The sequence below is a fragment of the Galleria mellonella genome, unplaced genomic scaffold, assembly GCF_026898425.1.
Source record: "Galleria mellonella isolate WM207_F2 unplaced genomic scaffold, CSIRO_AGI_GalMel_v1 utg38, whole genome shotgun sequence".
In the NCBI taxonomy this organism is placed as follows: domain Eukaryota; kingdom Metazoa; phylum Arthropoda; class Insecta; order Lepidoptera; family Pyralidae; genus Galleria; species Galleria mellonella.
Window position 1 is genome coordinate 2,016,036 of NW_026442090.1, and position 27,937 is coordinate 2,043,972.

Consider the following 27,937-nt stretch of genomic DNA (forward strand, 5'->3'; position numbering starts at 1 on the left):
ATTTATTAGCAGTAGGTATAACTGGTGAACGTGTTTTGTGATTGGGTTTACTACGGTCGCGTGTGGATTAAGGTAATGTTTCGAATGTCGCGACAACGACAAAAATTATTGTATTTTTGTCATTGTCGCGACCAACATTCGAAGTACAATTCGCTAGTAGTTTGATAAATCTATATAAATAATGTAATAATGTATAATAAAAAATGAAGCGCTAAATATATTTCTAAGCGTAAACTCACTCTATTCGAGCTGTGGTTACTGTTGGTCGCAGATGGCCTTAACAGTTTCACCGGACGCATGCAAGGGCGAGTGCAGGTGGTAATAAGTCCGCGAGATGGGAGCGACGAAGAATCTACTCTTACCGATGGATCACTTGTGCAAACTTGAGAATATCAGAATCAATTTTATTTTTAAATATTCAAAAGTTCAAGGAAAGCGTTTATGAAGAAAAAAATTGCAAAAAATTCTCGATATAACGTAACTTAATAACCTCTTTTTTTTCTTATATAAACTGCTCATAGCTCTGAATTCAAACAATACCTTTTTACAGGACTGTGTCCGTTAGGTCAGCTAGTAAATTAACAAAAAATACTCTCAACTATAGTCCCTGATGAAGCAACCAAAAGCATTTGTCAACTATTAGTTCACTACCACAGTGGTGTATGGAAGACTGGGTGCTATGCGTAACCGACCGGAAATCAAACCAGAAGGACTGAGGACTATGATTTGATCCCTGGTTAGGTCTTTTTAGGAAACAAACTTTTTCGAATTAGGTTCAATTCGTTGATTATTATCATTGTATCACTAATACTGAAAGTGGCGCCCTCTTGTATTATTGCCCTCTTCCAAGCCGTCTTCGTTACATGAAGATCTCCGATAGAACCATGGCACAGTTCATATCTTTACCTTTAAGCTTACCTGACAGATAAAAGTGACTATCGCTTCACTATTATCCATAAGGTAAGCTGTTAGACTATTTATTAAGCTATAAAAAATAGTAAGTATCGGAATCGCACCTTCAGGTTATCATTGTTGTCTCTACAAGTAGTGGGTAGTGATAGATTATATTGAACACTACCATTTGTTCAGAACCAATTTACCTCCATTAGATCGTTGACTCTATGATCAAACTTATATGATTAGAAACATTGTTATTATTTGATATTAAACTAAAACAAATATACATTGCTGAGCAAAAAAGATAGGTTATTTGATTCGAATTGTTTTATTTAATTCCGATACCATTTGTATGCATGCGACTACTACGTTTAAGGATTTTTTTTTAATGGGTAACAATGGAATGGCAACCCCGCCTGTGCTATCGGTATACGCTGGCGGGGCAACAGTGAGGGATGATAGGTGAGGATGAAAGCAGGTCAGTTAGTCCACCGTGACGAATTCCACTAGAATTAACCACGATGGTTTCCAGGGGGAACCGCGTGGAGGTCAACCTGATAGGGTGTATTGCTAGCAATGCGTCAATTAGACCCATTACTAGCAATCTCTTTCTCCCTGTGGTAAAGATTAGCTCAACCTACTGGCAATATTCTGTGACAGTTTTTTCAAGCGAATTTCAATCCACATATTGAATAAAATTATCAAGCGGTTTTTCCTTCTGTAAATTCGTATAGCTTTATATAATATCCATCAACTGAATTCTATATTAACAAAAAAAAAACATGCGGTGTAAATTATCACTGCGTATTTGCGAACGTATAAGAGTCTTAACATAAGCTCGTAACCAATTTTGCGTCGACGCCAAATAAACGATGTTATTTTAATTTATTTATACCTTTAAAGTAAATAAAATTGATTCGTTCAGTGGTTCAATCAAATTTATATAAAAAATAAATATTTTATTCAATAAGAGACAGTTTGCAAAATCGGATTTCTTTCAAGTACTAGTTTCTAGTTTCTGTTTTTGTAGGAATTTTAGCAGATTTTTTTATTAACGATTTTATTATTTTACGACTTAGAATGGCAAATAAGCTGACGGTCCACCTGATGGAAAGTGGTAACCGTCGCCTATAGACATGAGCAGTACCGTGGACATGACAGTATACACAGATACTGTTTCGCCCGTGATCCCTCCCATGCGTTGCTATTCCTGAAGACTCAGGTGTTATTCCTCTGTACCCTGTAAATTCACGCCATATCCCACCCTTCAAACCGAAACACTGCCATGCAAACACAACTGCTTCACGGTATAAACACGAATGGGACAGAGGTACCCAAGCAGTCGACTTTTGTACAAAGTCTCCCGCTGGTGAGCGATATAAATATGCGAATTTTATGTGATTAAAATGTCAATAGTAATATAGTACCACATATTACCCGTGACTTCGGTTAATTCTAGTGGAATTCGTCACGATGGGTTAACTGATCTGCCTTTTCATCCTCATCTATTATCCTTTAGAATTTCCCCCTTTTTGAAGTCATCCATAAAGTATAGTTCACACGTTACTCACTGAAAATCTGTTTACTTCAAGTATAAGTTTATTAAATAAATTCCTTATTACAAGATAACTTGAGAACCTCCTCCATTTTGAAGTCATCCATAAAAAGTATAGCCCATGCGTTACCCACTAAGAATCTGTTCCACTTTAGTACAAGTTTATTAGATAAATTCCTTATTGACAAATTGAGAATCTCCTCCTTTGAAGTCGTCCATAAATTACAGCTCATATGTTATCTACTAATAATATTAATATAAGTTAATAAATATAAGTCTTATATAAATTCTTTATTAATAGATGAATTGTGAATCTCATCCTTTTTAAACTTGTCCAACTATAGTCCACGTCCAATATGAATATCGTTCTGTTTAGTGCCACTATAAAACACTTTCTGTTCTAGAACCAATTTTAGGTGTGCATCGTAAAAGTTTTTACACCGTTAGATACAGGATGCGAAATAAATCACATTTTGCAACGAGCTGGAAATGCCGCGGGCGCGCAATGATGCATGCCCATTTAAATGGCATTTTGATAGTATAAATTTCTCTGTCTACATTTATAATACTTCAATATTTATTAATGTATTATTTTATATTACTTTTAGAAATAATAATATTATTTATTTCATAATCGGTTCATTAAAACCGATTAAAACAAACTGAACGAATATATGTTTATAATATATATAATTAAAACCGTAATCTACATTTTAATTACGTGAATAAATTTATTGAATTTCTTATAATAATAATATTACACGATTCACTATAACGTTAAGTCAATAAATGTTTCTATTAATTTTATTTGCTACATTTAAAATTTTGTAATTTTTAAAAGGCAGAAATATAATTTATTGCATGCATCCTATAGTTGTTTTGATAAAGTCATTTCATTGGCCTATAAAAATAAGATCGAATAATACCTAACGGATAGTTATTGTAATTCTGACAAAAACATTTTTTAAATTATAAATAATCTAATATGGTACATAAGTGTATTAATAAATTTTTTATAAGTTTATTATTTATTTTATTAATTTATAAATCTAACGGATTCGACGCAGATAACTTTGTTGGTAAACTCAGAAGAAGAGAAAGTATTCCTTTGTATCGTATAGGACAACAGGATGATGATTTGGATTACAGAAGAACGAAAGACATCCGGGAGGATGATGAAATGAGAATATTCGAGGTATTTATGAGTTACAATAAATTATACTGCTTTATGAAAAAAAAAGGGTAACCTATTCTATGCCAAATAGAAAAAGCAACCCCTTCTTTTCCCGTGGGTGTCGTGAGAGGTGACTAAGGGAGGGCGGCAGCATCCCTCTTATAACATCTTCAAAGCCTAATTGCGGTTGCCAATTCGCCTGCCAAGCATGGCAAATGCTGGCAAAACTCCATAAAGGGAAGACTTATGTTCAGCAGTGGACAGTTAGGACCTGATATGACGATGATGATCATGACGTACTGTGTCAAAATAATGATGCTATGATTAAAGTAATTTTTTTATGATACAAAATCTATTATACTTCATCTCTAATCACTCACTAAGCTCTAAAATAATTATTTATTAAACATGTATTACAATAATAGCATAACAATTTATATTTACAGACATCAGATGCACAGCTGAGAGAAGCACAAATAGAAAAACGTAGGAACAAATTAGATAAGCTGTACAGAGAACTAAGATGGCTAACAGTGGATACCGATCAAGGTCTGCAAATAGGAATCTAAAAGGAAATATCATAAATTTTCTATATCCAATGTCTATTTCCTGTTAACTTCGAAATACATTCATAGATTTTTGTTAGGGTGAACTTAATATAAGGGACAGATATTATAAAAAATATATATATATATAACTGTATATTTTATCCTACTAATTTTTTTATATAAATATTAATTTTATTTTCTTAATAGGCGATGAATGGGCAGCAGTGCCCCGCTTAAAACATTACCAAAGCCTAATTGCGTTTGTCAGTCTACCTGCCAAGCGTGGCTACTACTGGCAAAACTTCTTAAAAGGAGAAAGCCTATGTTAATTATAATGATAAAATTTATTAGAAATATTTTAGAAGATTTATGTTATGTTCAAACAAAAACTAAATTTCCTTATATCTTCTTGGAGTAATGGAGTAATAAAAATTTTTTTTTATTAGTACAGTCTATTTAAATATACATATCGAAATAGAAATAAAGATTTTTCAATTATCATAGAAATACTCTAAATACATAAATGAAAAAAAAAGTAACAAAGACAAATTATTAATTTATGCAATAAATTAATATTTTTTTTATTTAAACTACTGTTATAGATATCGACAGACATTTTCTTGGTTAATTATTCGTTTACTTAATAATTAAATGCAGAAATAAAAATAAGTTCATTTTTATAACACTTAGAATGGAAAACAAGCTAATGGCCAAAAGATATGATCGGGGCTACACTTCATTGTAATTGTGTTGATATACCTCATGCGTTGCCATGTGAACTATGGTGTTGTCTCGGTACTCTATAATAGCGATGCGCGAATACGAATAAAGTGGTTATTCGAATAATTAGTAGTTACTAATTTTATAATTCGACTAATAAATTAGTAATATAAAAATTTTCGAATTCGAATGATTTTATTAACCACCTACCCCCTACTTCTTTAACAATAAGTAATAATGTGCGATGACTAAAAAACAAAAAGAAATACACGCTGTCGCGTACATTTGTTTTCAATATACATAGTAATTAATTACTAAAATTTAACTTTTCTAAATATTTTAATTATATTTGTTGAAAATTAGTTATTTTTACTAAATAAAAATCGGCAACAATATTGTCCATTAAAAAAAGATTCCAGCGATCAGGTCAACTTGGCTATATTCGTACCTACTCGTGCATCAACAACGACTAATAAATGATTTTAACTATAAGTAGAAGCGTATTGTGAATGAAATTAGTAGTCGGATGAAATTAGTAATCGAATGATTTGAAAATCAATCGAATAATCCGAATGAATTGCTCAGACGAATAATTACTAATCGGAATAGTTAAATCGCGCATTGCTACTCTGTAATTTTACTTTCATATTTTCTTGTCATTTTAATGCCATATCTACAGCAGTATAGCGACAAAAGCACGGACAAGACAGCAAAGTCTGATTTTGGTAAATAATATTCTGGATTAAGTAAAATAAATATTTATTGAAGCGTTCTTGCTCGAGTTTTTTTTAGTGATATGGTATAACATCGATGTTCTGTTTATTTTGAACAACAAGTGCGTTTGATATTATCCAAATATTTACTTGTTTTTATTTGATAGACATATAAATGCACACTTTGTTTATACTGGTTCACCACTTGTAGTTTCAAATGGTTATTTTTTATTTATATATTTTTTAATAATTTCGTATTTTTACAATAATATTGGATTGAAAGAAAATATATAATATATTTTTTTAAATGCAATGTACTACCTAGTTGAGATGAATTATTTAATCTATACTGGTATTGAAAGCATTTAAAAGTTTGTTTGTAATGGATAAACTTAAAAACTATACAACCGATTTTAAAAATTATTTCACCTATAGAAAGGTACATTATCAGCGAGTAATATAAAATATATAATATTTAAAAAAAATATGTGAAATGTATTAGTTTTATTAAATGTATTATTATTATATTAAATCAAATTTATAATTAAAATTAATTATTAAGATAAAAAAAATAAAAATCAAAAATAAAATTTCTAAAAAATAAATAAATATAGATTCCTATGGAAATTATAATAATGTAACCCAAGGTATCAACAATAAAAAAATAAAAATTGTATCAAAAAAGTATAAAATACTAATTTATATTTTCGTTTATATACTCGTGCGAAGCCTGGGACGGATTGCTAATGTTTTCTTTGGAGTAATTTCGTATGTTTACAGTAATAACAGCAAAAATAGATATTTTTTTCAAATACAAAGTATTAATACATAACAAAGGAATTATTAAATAACAATAATAAATTGCCGTATAGTCCTAGTATGGAATAGGTCATCCCTTCCTTTTCTGTAGATGTCATAAGAGACGACTAAGGGAATTCAATGATTAAAGGAGGGGCAGCAGCGTCCCTCTTAAAACACCACCAAAGTCTAAATGCGGTTGCCAACCTGCATCTTTAAACAACTCATTAAATAAACTGCACCTTAATAAAACACTCTTCATTGAACTCCAGAAATCAACAGAACAACTCATTAAATAAACTGCACCTTAATAAAACACTCTTCATTGAACTCCAGAAATCCAGAAGCAGTACACATTCTCCATAGTTAGGAAATTTTTAAATAGTTCCATTAAAATAAAATATGAGGACAAGTGACTTGGTAACAAACCCGTCCTTGTCTTTACAAAACCAGCTATAAGCTGAGAAATAATACATATACTTAATTATAATAATTGTTTTATACGAGAAGAAGATTTATTTTAGCAACACATAAAGAACTATATTAATATCCAAATTTCCAAATATTTCCACTGCAAGTAACTGTTAGTAATTAAAAATTACTAACAATTACTTGCAGTGTTGCCTCCGGTAACAATTTAACGTGACCCATTTCGTATTAATGTGTCACTCCTATAGTCCATGTTCTTGTTAAGGATTATTTGAACTGTAGTAAAACCGTTTGGGAATTTTGAATATTCCTTTTGGACTCCCTAATGAAAATAATTGATAAAAAAAAAAAAATACAATTATTAACATATGTGAGTCAACAATGTTTGAAACTATTTCAAATTTCAAGTCATAAGTCCTGTCGTTTTTACATTACGTTAAGTCCCGATTGTGTATTCAAATGTACGTGTGTACGTGTAAACAAAGTGAAAGTTTAAAATGAACTACACAGGTGTCGTTTCACAAGACAGTAATGGGAGTACAAACAATAGCCGTGGGGTATTTTGCCGAGCATAATTTTCTATATAAGCAATGCCGTCATAGATTATTACCAAGGAGTGAAGTCAATCATTTGACAATTACTGAAGACAGAGTGAGTGATATTTCTGTTAACTCCGACATATATGGACATTTAGACGGTAAGATATTACATAGAGAGGTCTGTTATGACGAATTTTGATAAAAATAATATATTGCAATGATTTATTATATCTATATATAAAAGAGGACGTTAATAAATAAGTAATATTGAAATACTTGCTAATATTATGAATGTGAAAGTGAGTTTGTTTACTTTTTTTTTTTTGATGGGTGTAAATGCTATGGTAACCCCGCCTGCGCTAACGGGATACGCTGGCGGAGCACCAGTGAAAGGTGATAGATGAGAATGAAAACAGACCAGTTAGCCCATCATGATGAATTCATCAGGTATTAACTATGATAGTTTCCAGGTGAAACGCGAGAAGGTCGACCTGGTTGTGTATATTGCTAGCAATGGGATTCTCAGTCTCCATTACTAACAATCCCTTTCTCCCCTGAGTTTGTTTACTATTTATAGCATCATGATGACTTCATCATCATCATCACTATTATGTCAGCCGTTGTCTGTCCACTGTTGAACATAGACCTGTCATAAAGGACGAGGCCTTTCCTTATGGTAGTTAACCATTTTTTGCCAGTAGCTCCCACACTTGTCAATCGGATTGGCAACCGCAGTTTGACTTTTGTGTAGTCCTGGCATAGAATGGGGCACATCTTCTTTTCCCATGGATGTCGTAAAAGGCGACTAAGGGAACTTAATGGTCGTGGAATGAACAGCGGCATCACTCTTTAAACATCACCAAAGCGTAACTGTGGTTGTCAACCCGCTTGCCAAGTGTGGTAGCTACTGGTAAAACTTTTATGATATTTAGAATGTGAAAGTAGCTGACGCAGTACATGAAAGCGTCAACTGTTGCCTATAGACATGAATGGCACCATAGACATCGCAAAGAGTATACTGCGACTTTCATGATAGCCTTCATGCATTACCATTCCTGAGTATTAAAGTTTAATACCTCCATACTAGAATAAAAACTATATTATCCCTCAAGTAAAAGCAAGCAATACCCATTTGAAAAATTTCATTATAATCGATTAAGCGATTTCGAAGATTAGAGTGAACAAACGTCGTCATTGTGACACGGTATCTTTATATATTTAGATTTGCAAGCATTACTATGAATTAAAAAAAGCCAATACAAGATAAATCAATACCATAATTTACAAATTGCGCAATGTATAATGAAATAAAAATTCGAATTATTGGAGTTATCCAAGTCTTTATAATTTTAAGCTTCATATGCAAATTAGAAGAATGGAGAATACCGGATGATGATTTATGCAAAATTAAACAAATTATACCTGCAACTTTGAAATTTTCAATATATTTAAAAATCAACAATGTAAAATTGAAGAAAAGGTAGAAAGAAAAAAAAAAGGAACTTCCACCCTCTGATTAGATAAGGATGTAATTAGTAAACTTTCCGGATACCTCAATCTGCATGCTCTGACAGAAAATGAGTTCGGTACGTGATCTTAATTTTTATCGGGATCTTATTTTTTTTTGTCAACTTCACTTTTTGTGGTCTTTATCTCTTAACATTAATTTTATTATATTATTATTTTACCGTAATGAATGTTTATCTACATTAATTATGAGAGTTGTTTTAATTACTTAACCTTTTGTAATACGATACAGTAGTAAAATAATATAACAATATAATATCTATATTGCCGTGTACTCCTAGATGAGAATAGAGTATTCTTTTCCCAGTGGAGTCGTAAGAGGTGACTAAGGCAGGGCGAGGGATGGGTAGCAGCGTCCCTCTTAAAATATCTCCAAAATCTAATTGCTGGTGCCAATTCGCCTGCCAAGCATAGCAACTACTAACAAACCCCCCAGGGGAGGCTTATGTTCAACATTGAACTGTTAAAGACTATCATACCTTCTTGTACACCAATCACGCCAAATTTCTAAAGAGCGTTCATATCTTTAGCTTGACGAAGTGTTGCAACGTTGCAATTATCTGTCAATTTTCAAAACAATTTAATAATTTTCAATATTTCTAATTGGCTAGATAAAACGTGCTCTATTAGCCAACTACAACATTCATACCTTCTTGTACACCAATCACGCCAAATTTCTAAAGAGCGTTCATATCTTTAGCTTGACGAAGTGTTGCAATGTTGCAGTTATCTGTCAATTTACAAAAACAATTTAATAGTTTTCAATATTTCTGATTGACTAGATAAAACGTGCTCTATTAGCCAACTACAAGATTATTATTAACAACAACTGAAAATTTGGGTTTTAATGGCAAAAAAGTATTTAAAAAATTCCAAAGCAAAATGTGAAGTAAATGCAAAGATTTTAGTGGTAGATTTATACGTAACTTATTCTATGATTAACATTTTATTTCGTACCTAGAGTACTTTTTAAACGTTGAATCAGAAACGTTGTAATTTTTTTGAAAATTAACAGATAAATGCGACGTTGCTACACTTCGGCAAGCGAAAGTTATGAACGCTCAGAACAGAGTCGTTCGAGTCTCACACTATAGAAGTGGAGGTAGAAGTGATCAAATGAAATATTCAGTGGCAAAACTTTCGTAGTCGAGTCATACTTAGTGGAATATTTTAGTTGCCGAATGTGTCTTGAAAGGTTTACTGGTGGAAGATTAAAAACCTATTTTACATGAGTCATTGTTAAAATAAGTTACTTATAATTCATAAGTTGAGCGTGGTTTATGTTCATTACAATTGTTTCTGAAGATTTAATTTTTGTATGTATTTTATTACCTAGTTCCAAATACAACGTGCGTGCGTGCGTACGTACGTGCGTGCGTGCGTGCGTACGTGCGTGCGTGTGAGCAGGCCGATATGTAATTTTACTGCCAATCCTTTCAACCGAAACGTAGCTAAACAAACATAGCTGCTTAGTAGTTATTTAAATATTTTGATATCTTCTTATTACATATATCTATAAAAATCCCATGTCTCGTTGTTGCTGCACGTTAATCACCAAAATCGGTCAAGCAATTTTGATAAAATTTTATAAATGTATGTTACTCCAACTTGAGAGATAGAATAGTATTTAACCAGATAGTAATAAATGTGGGCGAAACCATAACTGCTAGGTCAGCCAGTATGACATATATATGTCACACTGGTTTTATATAAACTGTACTGGACTTGGTTCTCTATTTAAAGAATTTTCCAAGAATTGGTACAATTTGCAAAGTAATATGGCTTTTCCGGATCAAAATTGTATATTTGATCTCCGGACATATTATTCTGAGAATAAGTATTCCGTATGAATAGTTCCACAGCGGTTTGTAGTTATAATGGATATGACCGAAATGTTGTTTAGACTACATTATTTTAAAGACAATAAATTTGTTTTTAATTGTTTTAAGTTTCATTTTTTCTTAATGTTGTACAATTATATAGCATGATCAGCTTTTTGCCAGATAATTTGACTACAGACAGACAAAATTTCTAAAAATTACATCCATATTGTTTTAATGTCTACTGTTCTTATTAAAATCCCTCACATAAATTTTTCCTAAATATTTCCCATCTACAAACATCGCCTATAATTTTATTTTGTTAGTAAGATAAAAAATATAATTTTATTAATTTTTAAACGACTTTCTGAAAAAGGAAGTTTTCACTATTTTTTCTTTGTGATTATGAATACGTCTCCGAAGCTGAGCCAATTTATATAATTCTTTTTTACAATCAATAGAGTTTAAACTCATGTCGGTTCCATATACATCTATCGATGATTAAAGCTGCCCTTTTTTTGTAAGACAAAAAAATCGATTGTTTAAAGCGAAAATAAAAAGCAAAAATAAAAGTAGCAACACGAATCCGCATTCTAAATTCAAATTTATTTAATTTAATGTGTCTACCAAACATATATTTACGTACTAACAGACTGGCAATACAATCATAAATACAAGACAAGAAAAGGTTTACACTACTGTACTGTGTTTCTACCAATTCTTGTATAAAATATTTATCATGGTTCCATAATATTACATTTAAAGAGTTAAATGTTAAATAAAGGTAAATAATTACGTAAAAATATGCACTTTTGTGTTTATTTTCATTAATATATCTAGGAACGGTACGTTTAAATCTAACCGACTATATTCATTTAAAACTAATTACACTTCAAAACGTAAAAATAATTAAAACGTTTTTTGATCATTTTCCTGCCAAATCCGCTTCGAGCTTATATCGCTGACATATCGAGCGGTATGATGCAAAAATGATGAATTATTCTTATTATATCATTTATATCGTAATGAATAATAAAAAAAAATATAGTTTTAACTCTTACTAACAAGATGAGTCTTTGTTACTTCAATAATTAAATATAAATAAATTGCAAATTTATACACTTTATAATCTCGGCTACGAAATACCTCGTCATTCCCTTTCTCTCTTTCTGTGTGTGCATGTGTGTGTGCGTGCGCGTATGTGAATGTATTTTGCTGAGCAAAATGTACCTACACACATGTCTTATTTAGTAACGCTCCACCGTAAAATCTTTATGACTCCGAGGCGTAAACCTTGCAACTGCGGCTTTAGAGCTTCAACTGAATTGTATTGGGAGATTCTCTTGACTTAAGCAATAGAGGAGATAACACGTAAAGGAAGCTCCAAAGAGACTCAGCTTACAGTTATACGTTATCTGTTTCAGTTTCTACTGACTGGAGGGTAGCAAAAATTTTATATGGGATTTAAGTTTAGAAATATATACCGGTTTGATTTTGCTTATAAATCAGTTGATTTCTCTTTTATGAATCTGCAATTTTTTTCTAAGATATTATATAATACGTGAATTTTCAGTTAAACGTTATTATATGTATTAGATTAGCTTTTTATCCACTACTTCGTCCGTGTGGATTTCAGAAGTATTGCCTATTTCTAAAATGAAATAGACTACTTTTAAATGGCGTATTAAGATAAATCATACTATAGTTTTTTAAGTTAGATCTTTAGTAACACAACTGTGAAATCTGTAATCGTGTGATAGTTATTGTAGGAAGCCGGAACAGACATACAGACGGACAGGCAGATAAACAAAATTTAAAAAAAAATATTGCCTTAGCATTTATTGCTTTCATTAAGACCCCTTGTATCATTTTTTCTTAAATATTTCTCACGTATATATGGATATTATCAAGATCAAATTTTATTATACTCGTTCTTACTATTCTTATAGTAGGATAATTATTTTTTAACTTTATTTTTACATATTTATTTATTTAATTATTTGATCAACTAGGTCAGCTTTACAGTTCTCCAATACGCTCAACCAGGAAAGCATCAGTTATACAGATAAATACTATGCAACTATGTAATAATAATAAATATCCTATTCGCTGACATTGACACTTCTTTCCACTTTGAGTTTGCTGGAATATCTCTCTGAACACTTGTAGAGTGAAGCTCGCTGTTATATATTTGCTTACCTCTGTCATATTTTTATGTTATAATCACATACATTAATATGTACAATAAAGTATAAATATATAAATAACATTTTATATTTTAAGTAATTGAACACAAACATTCAAAGTCCATCAGATTAATACACACACAATCGTGGGCTTTGTTTCAAATCGTGAACAATTGTGAATGTTCATATATGTATGTACATTGCATTGACCTTTATGTTAAAGTTCAAACGACTTCATTTAATAGTAATTATATTTGAATAATTCTCTCTGTCGATCTTCAAATACCATTAAGAATTTCAGCAATAATTAAAAAATGCATCTGATCTAAGTGAATATTTTAATGAAATTTGGATTGGATCTATGAAAAATTCGACTCTTAAAACAGTTGGTATCTCTAGAATAGGGGGTCTTTAAACTTTAAAGCCATTTAGGGCTATAATTATTTTTCCAGTATGTTCCAAGGGCCAAAACAGTTTTAATTTTTCTGCCCTTGACTGTCGGGGACCGGATTGAAGACACTAGACTTAAGCTGCCGCGGGCCGGATTGATGGCACTGGTGGGTCGGATTTGACCTGTGGGTCGTATTTTGGAGACCCTGCTTCAGAATAAAGTTATTCGTTGAATTCGATTATACTAGTAATAATACTGTAAACTACTAGGTTTATATGTGTTCCAAGTTGTACGATGACGTAAATGATTCTAAACGGACGTCATATTTTAGTCATTTTAAAGTCTTAACCCTAAAACTGACGTCTTTGAACTGGTAATTAAGAAAATAGTTGCAATAGACAAGTACTAACAAGTAATTCGGTCATTATTTAAACTCACTAGCTTTTAATTGCGACTTTGTCCGCGATGATTAATAAGGATGAACCTACAATGTCAGTATATCGTCATAGTCGTAGAATACTGACGGATCTGACAAAGATTACATATAAAGTCCGTCAGTATTCTACGACTATGACGATATATTTGTTTAATATTTAATGAATTGTACAATATATAGAATTCACAGACGTATCGCAAAATGTGCATGTACAAAATGGCAGTCAGTCGGATTGATAGCTAATATGGAAGGTTGGCCGTATCTTCGCGGCATAGAATAGGCCACCCATTTTTATCCCGTGGCAGTTTTAAGAGGCAACCAAAGGAGGGTGGACGATGGACAGCAGCGTCCCTCCTAAAATATCTTTAAAGCCTGATTGCCAATCCGCCTGCCAAACGTAGCAACGACTGGCAAAACCCCCCAAGGGGAAGGATTATGTTCACCAGTGGACAGTTAAAGGCTGATATGATGATGATGGAAGGTTGTAGATCTTTTGGCAGTAGTAGTGTTGGCAGTGAGATACATAATAATGGTAGCGAAATTAAACAAAATAATTCTAATCAAATAACCAGTGATTTAGACGTCCGCAAGATGACACCTAGTTCAGGGAGGAATGGGATTGTTAATGATGGAGACTGAGAATCGCATTGCTAGCAATATACACAACCAGGTCGACCTCCTCGCGGTTCCCCCTGGAAACTATCATGGTTAATTCCTGATGAATTCATCATAATGGGCTAACTGGCCTCTTTTCATTCTCATCTATCATATATCCCTTCACTGGTGCTACGCCAGCGTATCCCGTTAGCGCAGGCGGGGTTACCATACCATTTTCACCCATCAAAAAAAAAAACACCTAGTTCAGTAAAATATTCTAAAAATTAAGACAGATCAATGTTTTTGCATTTTTTCCTAGAGGATTTTATCTATTTTCTACTAAAGAAACACCCTTCCTGCCACGTATTTCGAAGGTGCGATATGACTATAAATTTTGAAGGCTTTTTTCAGCAATTTACTCTGAGCAATAGAGGGAATGACCGTAATTGATTTATCCCTTCCCCTACTGATTTATCTCCGGCCTTGCAGTAACCCCTTGTTATTTCCAACCTTGTTATTCTCGACCTTGTCTTTTATACCAGGAATTTCTATGTATTTATGGCATACGAGGTGAAGAATTATGATTATTCTTAGTAGCTCAGTCCGATTATACTTGACTTGCCGTATCTTAACAATTCGCTTAGAGCGTGGATTTTGTATATGAAGTAAAATTTCCTTTTATATATAACTTGCTTATTATTATATCTATGCTACTAAATAGTTAATAAACTATATTATAAAAATTTTAAAAAGTGGTTTTTACAAAATTTTTTTTTTTTTATACAACTTAGAATGGCAATCAAGCTGACGGCCCACCTGATGGAAAGTGGTAACCGTCGCCTATAGACATGAGCAGTACCATGAACATAACAGAGTATACTGTTTCGCCCATGATACCCCCCATGCGTTGCCATTCTTGAGGACTCAGCTGTTATTCCTCTGTAGCCAGTAGATTCACGCCATATCCCACCCTTCAAACCGAAACACAGCCATGCAAACACAACTGCTTCACGGTTGAAACACGAATGGGACAGAGGTACCCAAATAATCGACTGTTATACAAAGTCTCCTCCTTATTTTTTATTAAAGTAAACCTAACTATGAACATTTTTGTATAGTCATTTTTCATGAATCTATTTCGGTAATGTAATTTCATCTTAAATGAATGGCCAAGAAACTTAGCTGTTGCTTTTTTTAAACAATATATACTATTAGAAATCGTTATTAGTGGTATTTTTTTAAATGATTAACATAAACAATATAACGTCCATTATGTCCATAGTACTTTTTATCTGTATGTGTTATTATTACTCTCGAGATCTAAATATTAAACCCTTATACCTCATATAAGTAAGATATTGCATTAAACATCACTTTATATTTTGAAATAATTGTATAAATCTATATCAGTTATTAATAATAAAAAAATCTCGTATTATATTTTTTCTACACCTTATTTTAAGTTACAATCTTTTATTTATCAGTTTAAGTACTATTTTATATTTATATCGTATAAAGTATAGTGAACCTACTTTTTTTTAAACAATATAAGACATTTTTCTATAGTTGAAAAATTTTAAAAATACAAATGAAAATCTTTGTTTTGTTAATATTAATTCAGACTAATAAAGTCGTTTAAAAACAGGTATCTATAGCAAGTAATTATATTATATAGAAGATATTTTTAAATATATATAATTTATTAGAATTATTATTATTTAAGAAACTTAAAAATTTCTCAATATTTATCATATCTTTATATGAAAATTTTTATTCTGATTGAATTTTAATCCAAATTAAGCACATAATTTACATTTGCGTTCATTGTAGAATTTTTATATTTTTTATACCACAAATTTAAAATAAAAGCAATAAAATTATTGTAATGCCAAATTATATATTTGGCTATCCAAAATTAAATAGACGAATCTTCGTCTCGACGGAAGCCCGAATTGAAATTATTATATCCCTTAGAGAACATTAAAACTAAGATAAATTATAAAATCTGTTTGAATGATAGGCTGAGACACAACGACAAATAAATGATGGTTAAATTTTATGCATTTAAATTTTTTAAGTTGTAAATAAGATAGATAGATAATTTATTTGCATTACTTACAGCACACAAGTTATAATACAAACATACACATAATACACAGTAAAAGAGATAAAAGAATGAAAAACAAAAAAGCAACAATTAAAAAAACAAAAACCAAAATATATAAAACAACAATTTCCTTGTTTCATGCATGTGCCAAAATGGTCACAACTCAGTTTATTGCTTTGCCCTCAAATACAATATAATATAATACAAAGAATAAGATGACGGGTTACAGACACGGTCACAGACGGACAGATAGAAATACTGTCGCCATATACATTAACAGCATTACGGAGATCATAGAATATACTGTGCATCCGTGACACATCTCATGCATTGTTATTCCTAAGGATCCTGTACCTTAAAATATTCGTCAGTATCATATCCCCATAAGATCGGATAAAGTGGAATAGAAACAGCAGGTAAGCTAACCCTGGCTATAGCCGCAATTAAAGATAGGATGAAAAAGAAGAAAATTTAAATACATTAATTTATAATAAGGGCAATAATTTATAATAAAGCAAATTAATAATAAGGGCAATAATTTTAATAATAATTACAAAACGTTCCTTTTAATTGCATTCCTTTTATAAAAAGTCGGTGGTGTAGTGGTATAATACATACGTAGTACGTTACACTAAATCTATGTTTAATACGCTACTTCATCTTGCGACAGGTTTATATCTTTAAAATACAAATATTTGAATACATGGATACCTATCTTTGCCAGTTGTGTAATGATCAAGATCTGTTTTGAGTGGCTATAAAAAATCTATTGAGATTACCAAATTTAATGACCTTATGATATATTTGTTGCCTGCTCCTGGCCTACAATATAATGGATAATTTGATAATTTTCCAGCAAAACTTTTGCTGGAAAATTATCAAATAACACGAAAAGTGTTATTGAGATAAATTTCCGGACATTCAGCAGCCAAAAAAGTTTTCCTTTGTTTTTAGTATAGTATTACTTAGACGCTTCAGAAAGTTTTAGATCATTCCTCACAGTTAGCAAAGCCTTATGCACACTTTTTATTTGAATACAATTTAGTAATTTGGACGATGCTTAGGTACCTTTGTCCCATTCGTGTTTCAACCATGAAGCAGTTGTGTTTGCATGGCTGTGTTTCAGTTTGAAGGGTGGGATATGGCGTGAATTTACTGGGTACAGAGGAATAACACCTGAGTCTTCAGGAATAGCAACGCAAGGGGGGGATCACGGGCGAAACAGTATCTGTGTGTACTGTTATGTTCATGGTACTGCTCATGTCTATAGGCGACGGTTACCACTTTACATCAGGTGGGCCGTCAGCTTGTTTGCCATTTTAAGTTGTATAAAAAAAAAATAAACGATAGGTGATTCTATATTGTTGAGTCTAATACTGAGATAGAAAAATAAACAGATACTATTTATTGTTTCCTTCATATAAACAATAGTAAACTTATTATAAATACAAACAATTACAAGAAAATATTACACTAAGAAAACAATGTGCGGCTTTATCACTAAGAGCGATATCTTCCAGCGAATCTTTGGATTGCTTGGGGGAGATTGCTCATAGCTGGATGCAAAAGAGTAATTATAAACAGTTTGACTGGAGACACGAAACTCTGTTTGTTTTTTAAGTACATATTGAGAAATACAGTTTAAGAGGTAGCAAGTACTCCGTAAGTAATAAAAGAAGCCAGTAAGTTTCTATCTCAACAGGAAGAAGTTTTTAGTAAAATAATGGGGACTCTCGTATCCGTTATTAACAATGTGCTCTGGTCAATCCTCCTTGCGGTCTTCCTAGAACCGTCGTAGTTAATTTGTAGTAATTTATATTAGTCTCAAAGGGTCAAACTTCCTTCGTCCTCATGATTTCGACCTCAACTGCTGTTCAATCATTATAAACAACTAATTTAGGATAATCAAATATAAGTGTATAGTATTCCATCTTTATTCATTACTAGTGACTCGACTCGGCTTCGCACACCTTTTATAAAATTAAAATATAACCTATATTATTCAATGATAATGATGATGCGGGTGAATATATTTGTGTGATAAAAACTTGTTTGACGCGATAGATGGCGCAAGCAGATAATATGGCTTTCTATAAGTAAAAGAGTTTTATTAAAATCGGTTATGTATTTATTGAGTTTATCTGTTACAAAAAAAAAAATCTCATTAACAAATTAGTTTTTTTTATAACATTGAGGTGATAAATAAGCATACGGTCCACCTGATGGTAAGCAGTTACCGTAGCCCATGAACGCCTACAATACTAGGAGCATTACGTGCGCGTTGCCAACCCTGAAGAAACTTCTTTATCCCTTTTTTTAAGAACCCCATGCTGTAGTTTTTTTAGAAAAAGGGTAAATTAAAAAAAATACTACTTCAGTTTCTTGCAAATTTTATATAGACCATAGCGAAATTATAAAATAATTTAGTATTGGAGTAACTATTTTTCTCTATCATTTACACATTTATATTTATGTTAAAACTAAAACAAACAAACAGACAAGCAAACATACTTTAAATGTTAGAAATAGTAAAGTAAAACATTAAAAAGGATTAATTCTACAGTATTTAATTCAATACACTAACAAAGTTGCAAATTTATTAGTGACTGAACAATATGAATATTGTTTAGAATTGAGATAACTATGTTTCTAATCATTGATAGAATTAACTTTTTGTTAAAAACAACTACTTTACAAAGTAGTTGTTTGCTGCATAATGCAGTCATGGGTTATAAGTAGTTTAATGTTGTATGACTAAGTCTGTTTGTATGTCGTAACGTTAATAATCATATTTTATTTAAACTAGCTATTTCCCGCGGCTTTATCCTCATATATTTGTATATAAAGTATCATATGGGTTTACTTATTTATTTAACTCCTTATTGCACTAAAAACATAAAAATATACAATGAAATAATGTAAAGATTAAAATATATACATAAAAGTACAAAAGGTGGTCTTATCTGTATGACAATCTCTTACAGACAACCTTTGATTGAAGGAGAACAAGATAGTTAAGTTACGATTTAAACTATTTGTGTACTAAATTTTAATCAAATCCATATAATAATTTAAGTGTGATTAAATAACAAACACACAAATATGTTTAAATACTTTCACATTTATAATACATGCTATATCCAGCGGTTTCACCTGCGTGAATAGTAAATATAGGATACAACTTATCCATATACAAAATGTAATTTAAATCCATTCAGTATTTCTTGCATAAAAGAGTAACAAACATTCTCGCGTTTACAACAATAATAGGATTAGTAGGATACAAATAACTTCGGGATTACAGTGAAAGAAAAGGGAGAATTTGCATAAAAAATATCAGGATGGATACCTTTTTCTTAATGGGTGTTTGCTATTCCAAATTGTATTTTTAATGGATAAAGATGGATTGGTTTATAATGGTGGGAGTGGGTATCAGTGGGGGATAAAATAAAATTCATATCTTTTTTTAATGGGCAATAATGGAATGGCCTTTTCCGTGGGTGTCATAAGAGAATTTAATAGTCAGGAGATGTGCAGAAGCGTTTCGCTTAAAACATCACCAAAGCCTAACTGCAGTTACCAGAGGGGAAAGGGATTGTTAGTAATGGAGACTGAGAATCCCATTGCTAGCAATATACCCAACCAGGTCGACCTCCTCACGGTTCTCCCTGGAAACTATCATGGTTAATTCCTGATGAATACGTCATGATGGGCTAACTGGCCTGTTTTCATTCTCATCTGTCACCCTTCACTGGTGCTCCGCCACTGTATCCCGTTAGCGCAAGCGGGGTTACCATACCATTTTCACCCATCAAAAAAAAAACTGCAGTTGCCAATTCGCCTGCCAATCATAGCAGCTACTGGCAAAACACCATAAGAGGGAAGCTTATGTTTAGCAGTAAACAGTTAACGGCTGAAGAAGCAGTACCAGAGGGAGACTTTGTACAAAAGTCGATTGCTTGGGCACCTCTGTCCCATTCGTGTTTCTACCGTGAAGCAGTTGTGTTTGCATGGCTGTGTTTCGGTTTGAAGGGTGGGATATGGCGTGAATTTACTGGGTACAGAGGAATAACACCTGAGTCCTCAGGAATGGCAACGCATGGGATGGGATATCATGGGCGAAACAGTATACTCTGTTATGTCCATGGTACTGCTCATGTCTATAGGCGACGGTTACCACTTTCCATCAGATGGGCCGTCAGCTTGTTTGCCATTCTAAGTTTTATAAAAAAAAAAAAGCAGTTGTGTTTGCATGGCTGTGTTTCGGTTTGAAGGGTGGGATATGGCATGAATTTACTGGGTACAGAGAAATAACACCTGAGTTCTCAGGAATGGCAACGCATGGGGGGTATCATGGGCGAAACAGTATACTCTGTTATGTCCATGGTACTGGTCATGTTTATAGGCGACGGTTACCACTTTCCATCAGGTGGGCCGTCAGCTAGTTTGCCATTCTAAGTTTTATAAAAAAAAAAAAGCAGTTGTGTTTGCATGGCTGTGTTTCGGTTTGAAGGGTGGGATATGGCATGAATTTACTGGGTACAGAGAAATAACATCTGAGTTCTCAGGAATGGCAACGCATGGGGGGTATCATGGGCGAAACAGTATACTCTGTTATGTCCATGGTACTGGTCATGTTTATAGGCGACGGTTACCACTTTCCATCAGGTGGGCCGTCAGCTAGTTTGCCATTCTAAGTTGTATAAAAAAAACCTCACATGTGCTGATGGTATGGCCTGGCGAAATTCCAGTGAGTCTATCATCCATAGATGAGGATGAGAAGGTAGATCGGTTGGCCCAACGTGATAAATTTACTTGTAATTAAACCCGATGGTTTCCAGAGATGACTAATTTTCTTTACTAATAATCCCACAGGATGAATATTTCTATTCCATTTATATTTCTATCGCCAAATAGTTCTGCCATTAAAACTTGTTTTTCTTGAGTGGCTGTATTTCTGGTAAATGAGATATACTGTGAAATTATTGGATAAGAAAGTGTCTTGTCAGAATCTTCTAAGAAATGTCGGTGCATGAGAGGTATCGTGGGTGTCATTTATTCTGTGATGTCTGTCTACATTACTGTTTATATTAATGAACAAAATTTACTACTTTTCATAGAGAATTATTAAAAAAAAAATGTTGCCTTGATAAAAAAAATTAAAAAAAATTACTATTGAATAGTCTATAGTTTTCTTTCAACATCACAAATGTTGACGGTAAGAAATTCCTTTATGGGATAACTCCGCCATTGTTTATTAAATCTTCTTTATGTCTCCATTGTAAAGTATGTATAATAGTATTATATGTCTGACAATGCAATTACGAGTATCTCTATTTTATAGCCATGAATTGTTCACTGCTGAACATAGGCCTCCCTCTTTTGGGGTTTTGTCAGTAGTTGTTACGTTTGGCATGCAGATAACCGCAGTTATGACGCTGCTACCCATTTCTCGATCATGACCAATGTTAATCATTAACTACTCTGTATTTAACTGTTATATCTTACCAACTTTACTAACTAACTTTACCAACAACCCGTGACACAAGAAAGGAACGGGTGCCTATTCTACAAGATAATAAATAATTAATAGGCAAATTATGGCACAATTTATATCTACAAGGTATCTACAGGATATATATTTAAACTTCAATACACAATTATATAAATAAGTAGTAAATAAATAAGTGGTAATGGCGGAGTTAAATCTGTGTTCATTATCAGTCAACAATGAGACAAGCAGAAAATTAAGTAGTAAATTTACTACTAAAATAAGTATAAATATTGTTACCAATATATATACATACATACATATATAGGCAAAAAAATGACTAAAGCAAAAAGTATAAAAAGCAATACAAAAGAAGAGAGAAAATAAAGGAAGAGATATCGTTTAAATACTCGTAATATAAATACGGGCGAATTGAGAATTTACAACTTTACTGATACTTACAATCAGGCAATCTCGTAAAACAATAAGGAAGTATTAAAAACCTTTGATATCCCAAACGTAAAATACCTTTCATAATATTTTAAACTTATTTACTTTAATGGTTAGAGACTGAATTTTATTGAGCTATAAAACACTCGCTATTTTACGTTTCGAAGTAAAGAACTCTCAAATTATAAATGAGAACGTGAACTGTTAAGTGACTGTGTATACTGGTCTCTCTATAAAAGAGAATATTAGACTACTATTGCCTTCCTGGCCGAGTGGCTTAGTATAGATTTTATTTCGAAATTTCCTTCTCTTGTACTGGTGTCATTATATTTTATTCTTCTTGTCACATCTAGAGACGTCCTAGGGAACGATTGGTTACATGCATTCTTACTCCATTACTATACGTTTACAATATCATTATCGTCATATCAGCTTTTACTGTCCACTGCTGAACCTAAGCCTTCCTCTTTGGGGGGTTTTGCCAGTACTTGCAAAGCTTGGCATGTGGGTTGGCAGCCGCAGTTAGGATTTAGAGGTGTTTTAAGAGGGACTGCTGCCCATCCCTCGCCCTTCCTTAGTTGCTTCTTACGATACCCACGGGAAAGGAAAGGGTGACCTATTCTACGCCGGAACCAAACGGACATTGACAATGTAATCTTTATTAATATGATTATAAATGTGAAAGTGAGTTTGTTTAATTGTTACCTTATGACACTTTAAAAACTTAATCAAATCACACTATGAAATTTGGTATACACGTACTAAACAGAATGTCGAAGGATATAAGCTACTTTAATCCCAGATATATGGACGAAGTAAAAGATAGTAACTTATAAATAATAAATTGAACTAATCATGTGACAAAATTAATTGATTAAATATTTGAATTTAATTTAGAGCGGTACTTTTATGTGACAACAAAACTTTTTTTTTAAGTGACTTAGAATGGCAAATAAGCTGACGGCTCACCTGATGGAAAGTGGTAACCGTCACCTATAGACATGAGCAGTACCATGGATATAACAGAGTATACTGTTTCGCTCATGATACCCCCATGCGTTGCCATTCCTGAGGGCTCAGGTGTTATTCCTCTGTGCCCTATAAATTCACCGCCATATCCCACCCATCAAATCGAAATACAGCCATGCGAACACAAATGCTTCACGGTAGAAACACGAATGGGACAGAGGTGCTCAAGCAAACGACTTTTATACAAAGTATCCTTCTGATACTTGGTTAAGTTTTATTGAAACAGTTTATGGAACGTATCACTTTCATACAGATTTCTAGGCCTAGAAAGGCATTAACAAAAAAGAAAAATAAATAAAGTATTACATTTAATTATTTATCTATGACAGCATCGTAATAAATTGAAAAGACATCACAAAAAGTTGTTGCTAATAAAAAGGGTCAGTAGGTTTTAGGGTGTATTGATACGTTTGCTAAACAACACTATTTGAGTAGTAGAACCCACCCATCCGATCCCTAAGTCATCAAATAAAATGACAAGTTTGGGCTTCTACTGACCTGTTTTTATGTTCCGCCAGAATTTGTTCGTGACACTTTATTGTAGGACAAATTCTCAAATATTGCTCGAACAAGCATAAGTTAGAGGTTTCTTTATGTAAGTAATTACGTACGTCAATTTATTCTTATCTGTGAAAATAGCAAACAAGATGGCGACATAACACGTGATACAGTCAGCATCAAAAGTCGATGATCACAATTATATTTTTATAATTCATCGATTCTGAAATATCGTTTCGTAATATTTTACAATTTTTTTTCGATGTTCTTCCAATTTGTTTCCACACAATTCTGATGCAAATTTTTCTTGAGCGACTTAATTCAATAATGTTTCGTCTTTTTAGTTAGAGATTTATATATTTGGACATCCTGTCCTTGCTATTTAATACGAATGGCGGAATAATTGTTTTATTGAACACATTCTGTATTATTTGTGGGTAGAATGCAAGTTGGGGAGCAAGTAAGATAGATGATCTAAGGCTGCTACTGAATGTTGAGGTTGTTTTATAAAACTATATATTAAATATTCATTAACTTTTAATTCACCTGCTTATCAACTTTTAATGCTAACTGTACTCATTACTTGTATTAAATCAAAATTTGGCATTACTTTAAAGTAATGTACTAAATATAAAACTGAGCATTTTCCCAATGAAACGAATCGAAATAACTGATTTAATTTTGAAATTCCCATACTAACATGGCGTGTCCATCTGTCAAGTTGTTACTGTCAAGTATTGTTACTCGTTGTTTTTTTTTTTCTTTTTCGACCCCTGTTTCATGTCGTGTCGTAAAAGCAACTAAAGAAATTTAATGATCGACGTAATGGGCAATGTCACTAAAACTTGACTCCAATTGCCATCCCGCTTGACAAGCGTTGCAACTATTGTCAGCTTATCCTTTTACGGGGCAGACCTATTTCCTGCAGTGGGCAGTTAAAGGCTGATATAATAATTAACCTGTAAGCCTATTAAAATATTTTATAATTAATTAGTTGCAGCAGGTTTTTTTATGCAACTTAGAAGAGCAAACAAGTTGACGGTTACCATTTTCCATCAGGTGGGTCGTCAGCTTGTTTAACATTTTAATTTATATACAATAGTAACTATGATATAGTAAATTTAAATTATAAATGCATTCATATTAGAATTAGTTATTTTTGCAAATGAAACACAGCAATGCTGTTTATCGCAACATGGTGAAGACAAATTTCATAAAACTTTTACTACATACTTATCAACCCGACCCAACTCGTCCCGTTTACCATACTGCTATCTGTTTAATGGATCCGATAGAATAAAATAAAATAATTTAAATTCAAGCTATGCATTGTATTTCAAAAGTTTAATTTCATGTAATCAAATTTAATTTACTGGCATAAAATACTGGTTGCTCTTCACACATCTACTTGGATGTACCATATGCAATACTGAAAATAAATGGAATAAAAATGCAATGTACCTATCACCATTTATAGTTATTCCTGGAATATCGCAAGCGAGGACTGGAAGAATAAATAACAATAGACTAATTCAAGTGAATTCACCTTTAAACGCTAGAATCTAAGTATTCAAAAAGGATGGAAGGAATTGTTAGTAAGCAGTATTAATCAGTCCCCATTGCTAGTAATATTTTCTCCATACGATTCTCCCTACAAACTATCGTGATTGATTTCTAGTTACTTCATCAGGATGGGTTTGACTTCCTCATCGTTTTATCTTCCACAGAAAAAAATTATCTAAATGATACTTGGAGACGAGGGAGGGTTTCTTAACATTAGGGTCTGGTTGTCCCTTTGCTAATAATATACCCTTCCAATCATAAATCTTCTGGAAACGTTAATGCCAGAATTTGTATTGAAAATTTAACTCTACGAATAGATTCGAAAGCTTAGAATTTCATACAAACTTGCCAAAATGTGACCATAACTTGTAACCTTTGTGTAACTCACATTTGGCATTCAGCATAAATAAAATTAAAATAGAAAAAACTTACCCAAATTTTCCTTACAAATTGTACGCCTAGCGTGACATTGATTTACAAAGAACTGATATCCCCTCTTGTAGCGACTGATCATCATACACACAGGCTCCGTATCATCAATGGGCAGATCCCGACATACGTCGTCACACGCGTCTTGGTACCGAAGTGTTTGAGAGCCAAACACCATTTGACCTTTCACTTCTAAACCTTGAAGTTTTATAAACATTTATAAGAAATTTATTTCTTGGTTCCATTGAATTCCTTTCACAAATTTATACAATGGGATTGACATGTATGTCCGATAAAAACCCCTAAACAAACAAAGATAATATAATACAGAGAAAATACTTTGTGTTAGATAAAAGCGTTTGGACGTGAAACGGGTTTCCATTGTCATTTGTGAGTCTAGCAGTGTTTTTACAATGGACAGAGTAAAATTCATTACAATATAGTTGAAAGATATTCTAAATAAGGGCAGATAATATATATATAGCAATGTCTATATATTTTAGTTAAAATATCTATATACTGGTCCAATAACGAATATGTTAAATGTCTGTTAACCAAAACATAATATTGGATAACTTATTCGAAAATAGAAATCCGATCGATATGGGTGATATCGAAATGGGTGATGACTATTTTTGACAGTTTACATTGACAGTGATAGTAATTTTAATGTCAACATAAAAGTAAAAAAATTGAGGAAAAATCTAGAATGACGAAGACATGGCTTGCACAAACAAGGAAACGTTTCAACCGCGGACAAAATTTTACTTTTTGCTCCGTCTGAACATAAAAAAGAAAGAAATATTGTTTATTGAAATAAATTTAAATTTTTGAATTTTTAAGTGTTTTTTTTTTTTTTTTTAATGATTCTGCAATCCTTTCGGAGTGCAATTTCAGCTAAGAATAACTCACTATGAGCTTGCTCTTTTTATTCTTAATTTGTATAAAAACAAACTATGTAAATAATTTAAAAGATAATTCACGGTGTAAATATTAGCTTGATCATAATAGAACACATGTCATTTGTTTCAATAGAATTTAATGAAAATCTAAAAATGAATAATTGATCCGACCATATTCAACTAATATCTTATTTATTCCGAATAAAAAATCGAATGATTGGATCATTCGATTTATATTTTGATCTATTACTAATTTCATATAACTGTTTCTGTAATACAAAATAAAAAAATTGGTTACCTTTTATTTAGAGTATAAATTATATGCTACAGTGCACATATGTTGCGTAAATACATAATTTACGTAAAGGGAAATTGTTTACGGACTTAATGTCCATCTTATGATGGACATTAGTGTAGGTCTTTAAAATGAGGAACTTTATAAATACCTGTAATATCAACGAAGAACTGCGACCATGCAAAGAACAGAAAAAACTTAGTGTGGATAAGAAGCATCAGTTTATTGCTTCAAAAATTATATCTTCATATCTCTTTTGGAATTGGCAAAGATAAATTAGTGAAAAATTAAATAAATCAATCAATCATAAAAACGTCTTAATCTCTTTTCTTTTCTTTATTTATTGTTGATAAAATAAAAATATATTGTTTATTATGTATCAAATTTATTTTCTGTGAAATAATTTTTATCTAATAAAATAATAAATTCACCATTTCAATTCGTAAAATATTGTAGAAATGTAGTGTAAATTCTATATGTTTCATACGGCTGCGGCGTTCAGTATTAAAATAGAGTTGCGTAATATAGTAAACGCACTTTTATACTCGTAACTCACCTATTGCTTGTTACGTACTCGAAATATAAAATCATATAATGTCGTAGATAGAAAACTAAATATTTTCTTTTTATTTTATTTCAAATAGCTGCTATTTGTTATTATTTTTTTAATTTGTTTTTGTTACTGTCATAATTATTAAAATAATTTGGTTATTAATTTTTATGGACTAACCTAATTGATTCTAGTGACGAGGGTTGCTTACCGCCTGTCATGGTTAATGTCTAGTAGGTTAAATGTTTCGTGCATCACAACAGTAAAAAATAACATATACCTTTGACTATCCC

The 27,937-nt window shown here is 32.0% G+C and overlaps 2 protein-coding genes across 2 annotated transcripts; one reads left to right on the plus strand and one right to left on the minus strand.

Moving 5' to 3' along the window:
• The first annotated feature begins 3,367 nt into the window (after nucleotides 1-3,367).
• LOC113523049 (uncharacterized) lies at nucleotides 3,368-4,312 on the plus strand. The gene is made up of 2 exons (XM_031914141.2): nucleotides 3,368-3,647; nucleotides 4,073-4,312. The coding sequence occupies exons 1-2, from the start codon at nucleotides 3,438-3,440 to the stop codon at nucleotides 4,193-4,195; spliced, it is 333 nt and encodes a 110-aa protein (XP_031770001.2). The 5' UTR covers nucleotides 3,368-3,437; the 3' UTR covers nucleotides 4,196-4,312.
• Nucleotides 4,313-25,269: 20,957 nt separating this feature from the next.
• On the minus strand, nucleotides 25,270-27,619 carry LOC116413674 (uncharacterized). Its single transcript, XM_052897710.1, has 4 exons — nucleotides 27,526-27,619; nucleotides 27,246-27,264; nucleotides 25,901-26,095; nucleotides 25,270-25,334 (listed from the first exon to the last, which is right to left on the minus strand). The coding sequence occupies exons 1-4, from the start codon at nucleotides 27,577-27,579 to the stop codon at nucleotides 25,270-25,272; spliced, it is 333 nt and encodes a 110-aa protein (XP_052753670.1). The 5' UTR covers nucleotides 27,580-27,619.
• Between the last annotated feature and the right edge of the window lie 318 nt (nucleotides 27,620-27,937).

Bases quoted from the DNA above. Each gene is read 5' to 3' on its own strand.
- LOC113523049 (XM_031914141.2), top strand. From the start codon at position 3,438: ATGGTACATAAGTGTATTAATAAATTTTTTATAAGTTTATTATTTATT. The intron at 3,648-4,072 runs GTATTTATGAGT...TTATATTTACAG, and splicing joins ATGAAATGAGAATATTCGAG to ACATCAGATGCACAGCTGAG.
- LOC116413674 (XM_052897710.1), bottom strand. From the start codon at position 27,579: ATGAAACATATAGAATTTACACTACATTTCTACAATATTTTACGAATT. The intron at 25,335-25,900 runs GTAAGTTTTTTC...ATTTATTTTCAG, and splicing joins AATTTGTAAGGAAAATTTGG to TATTGCATATGGTACATCCA.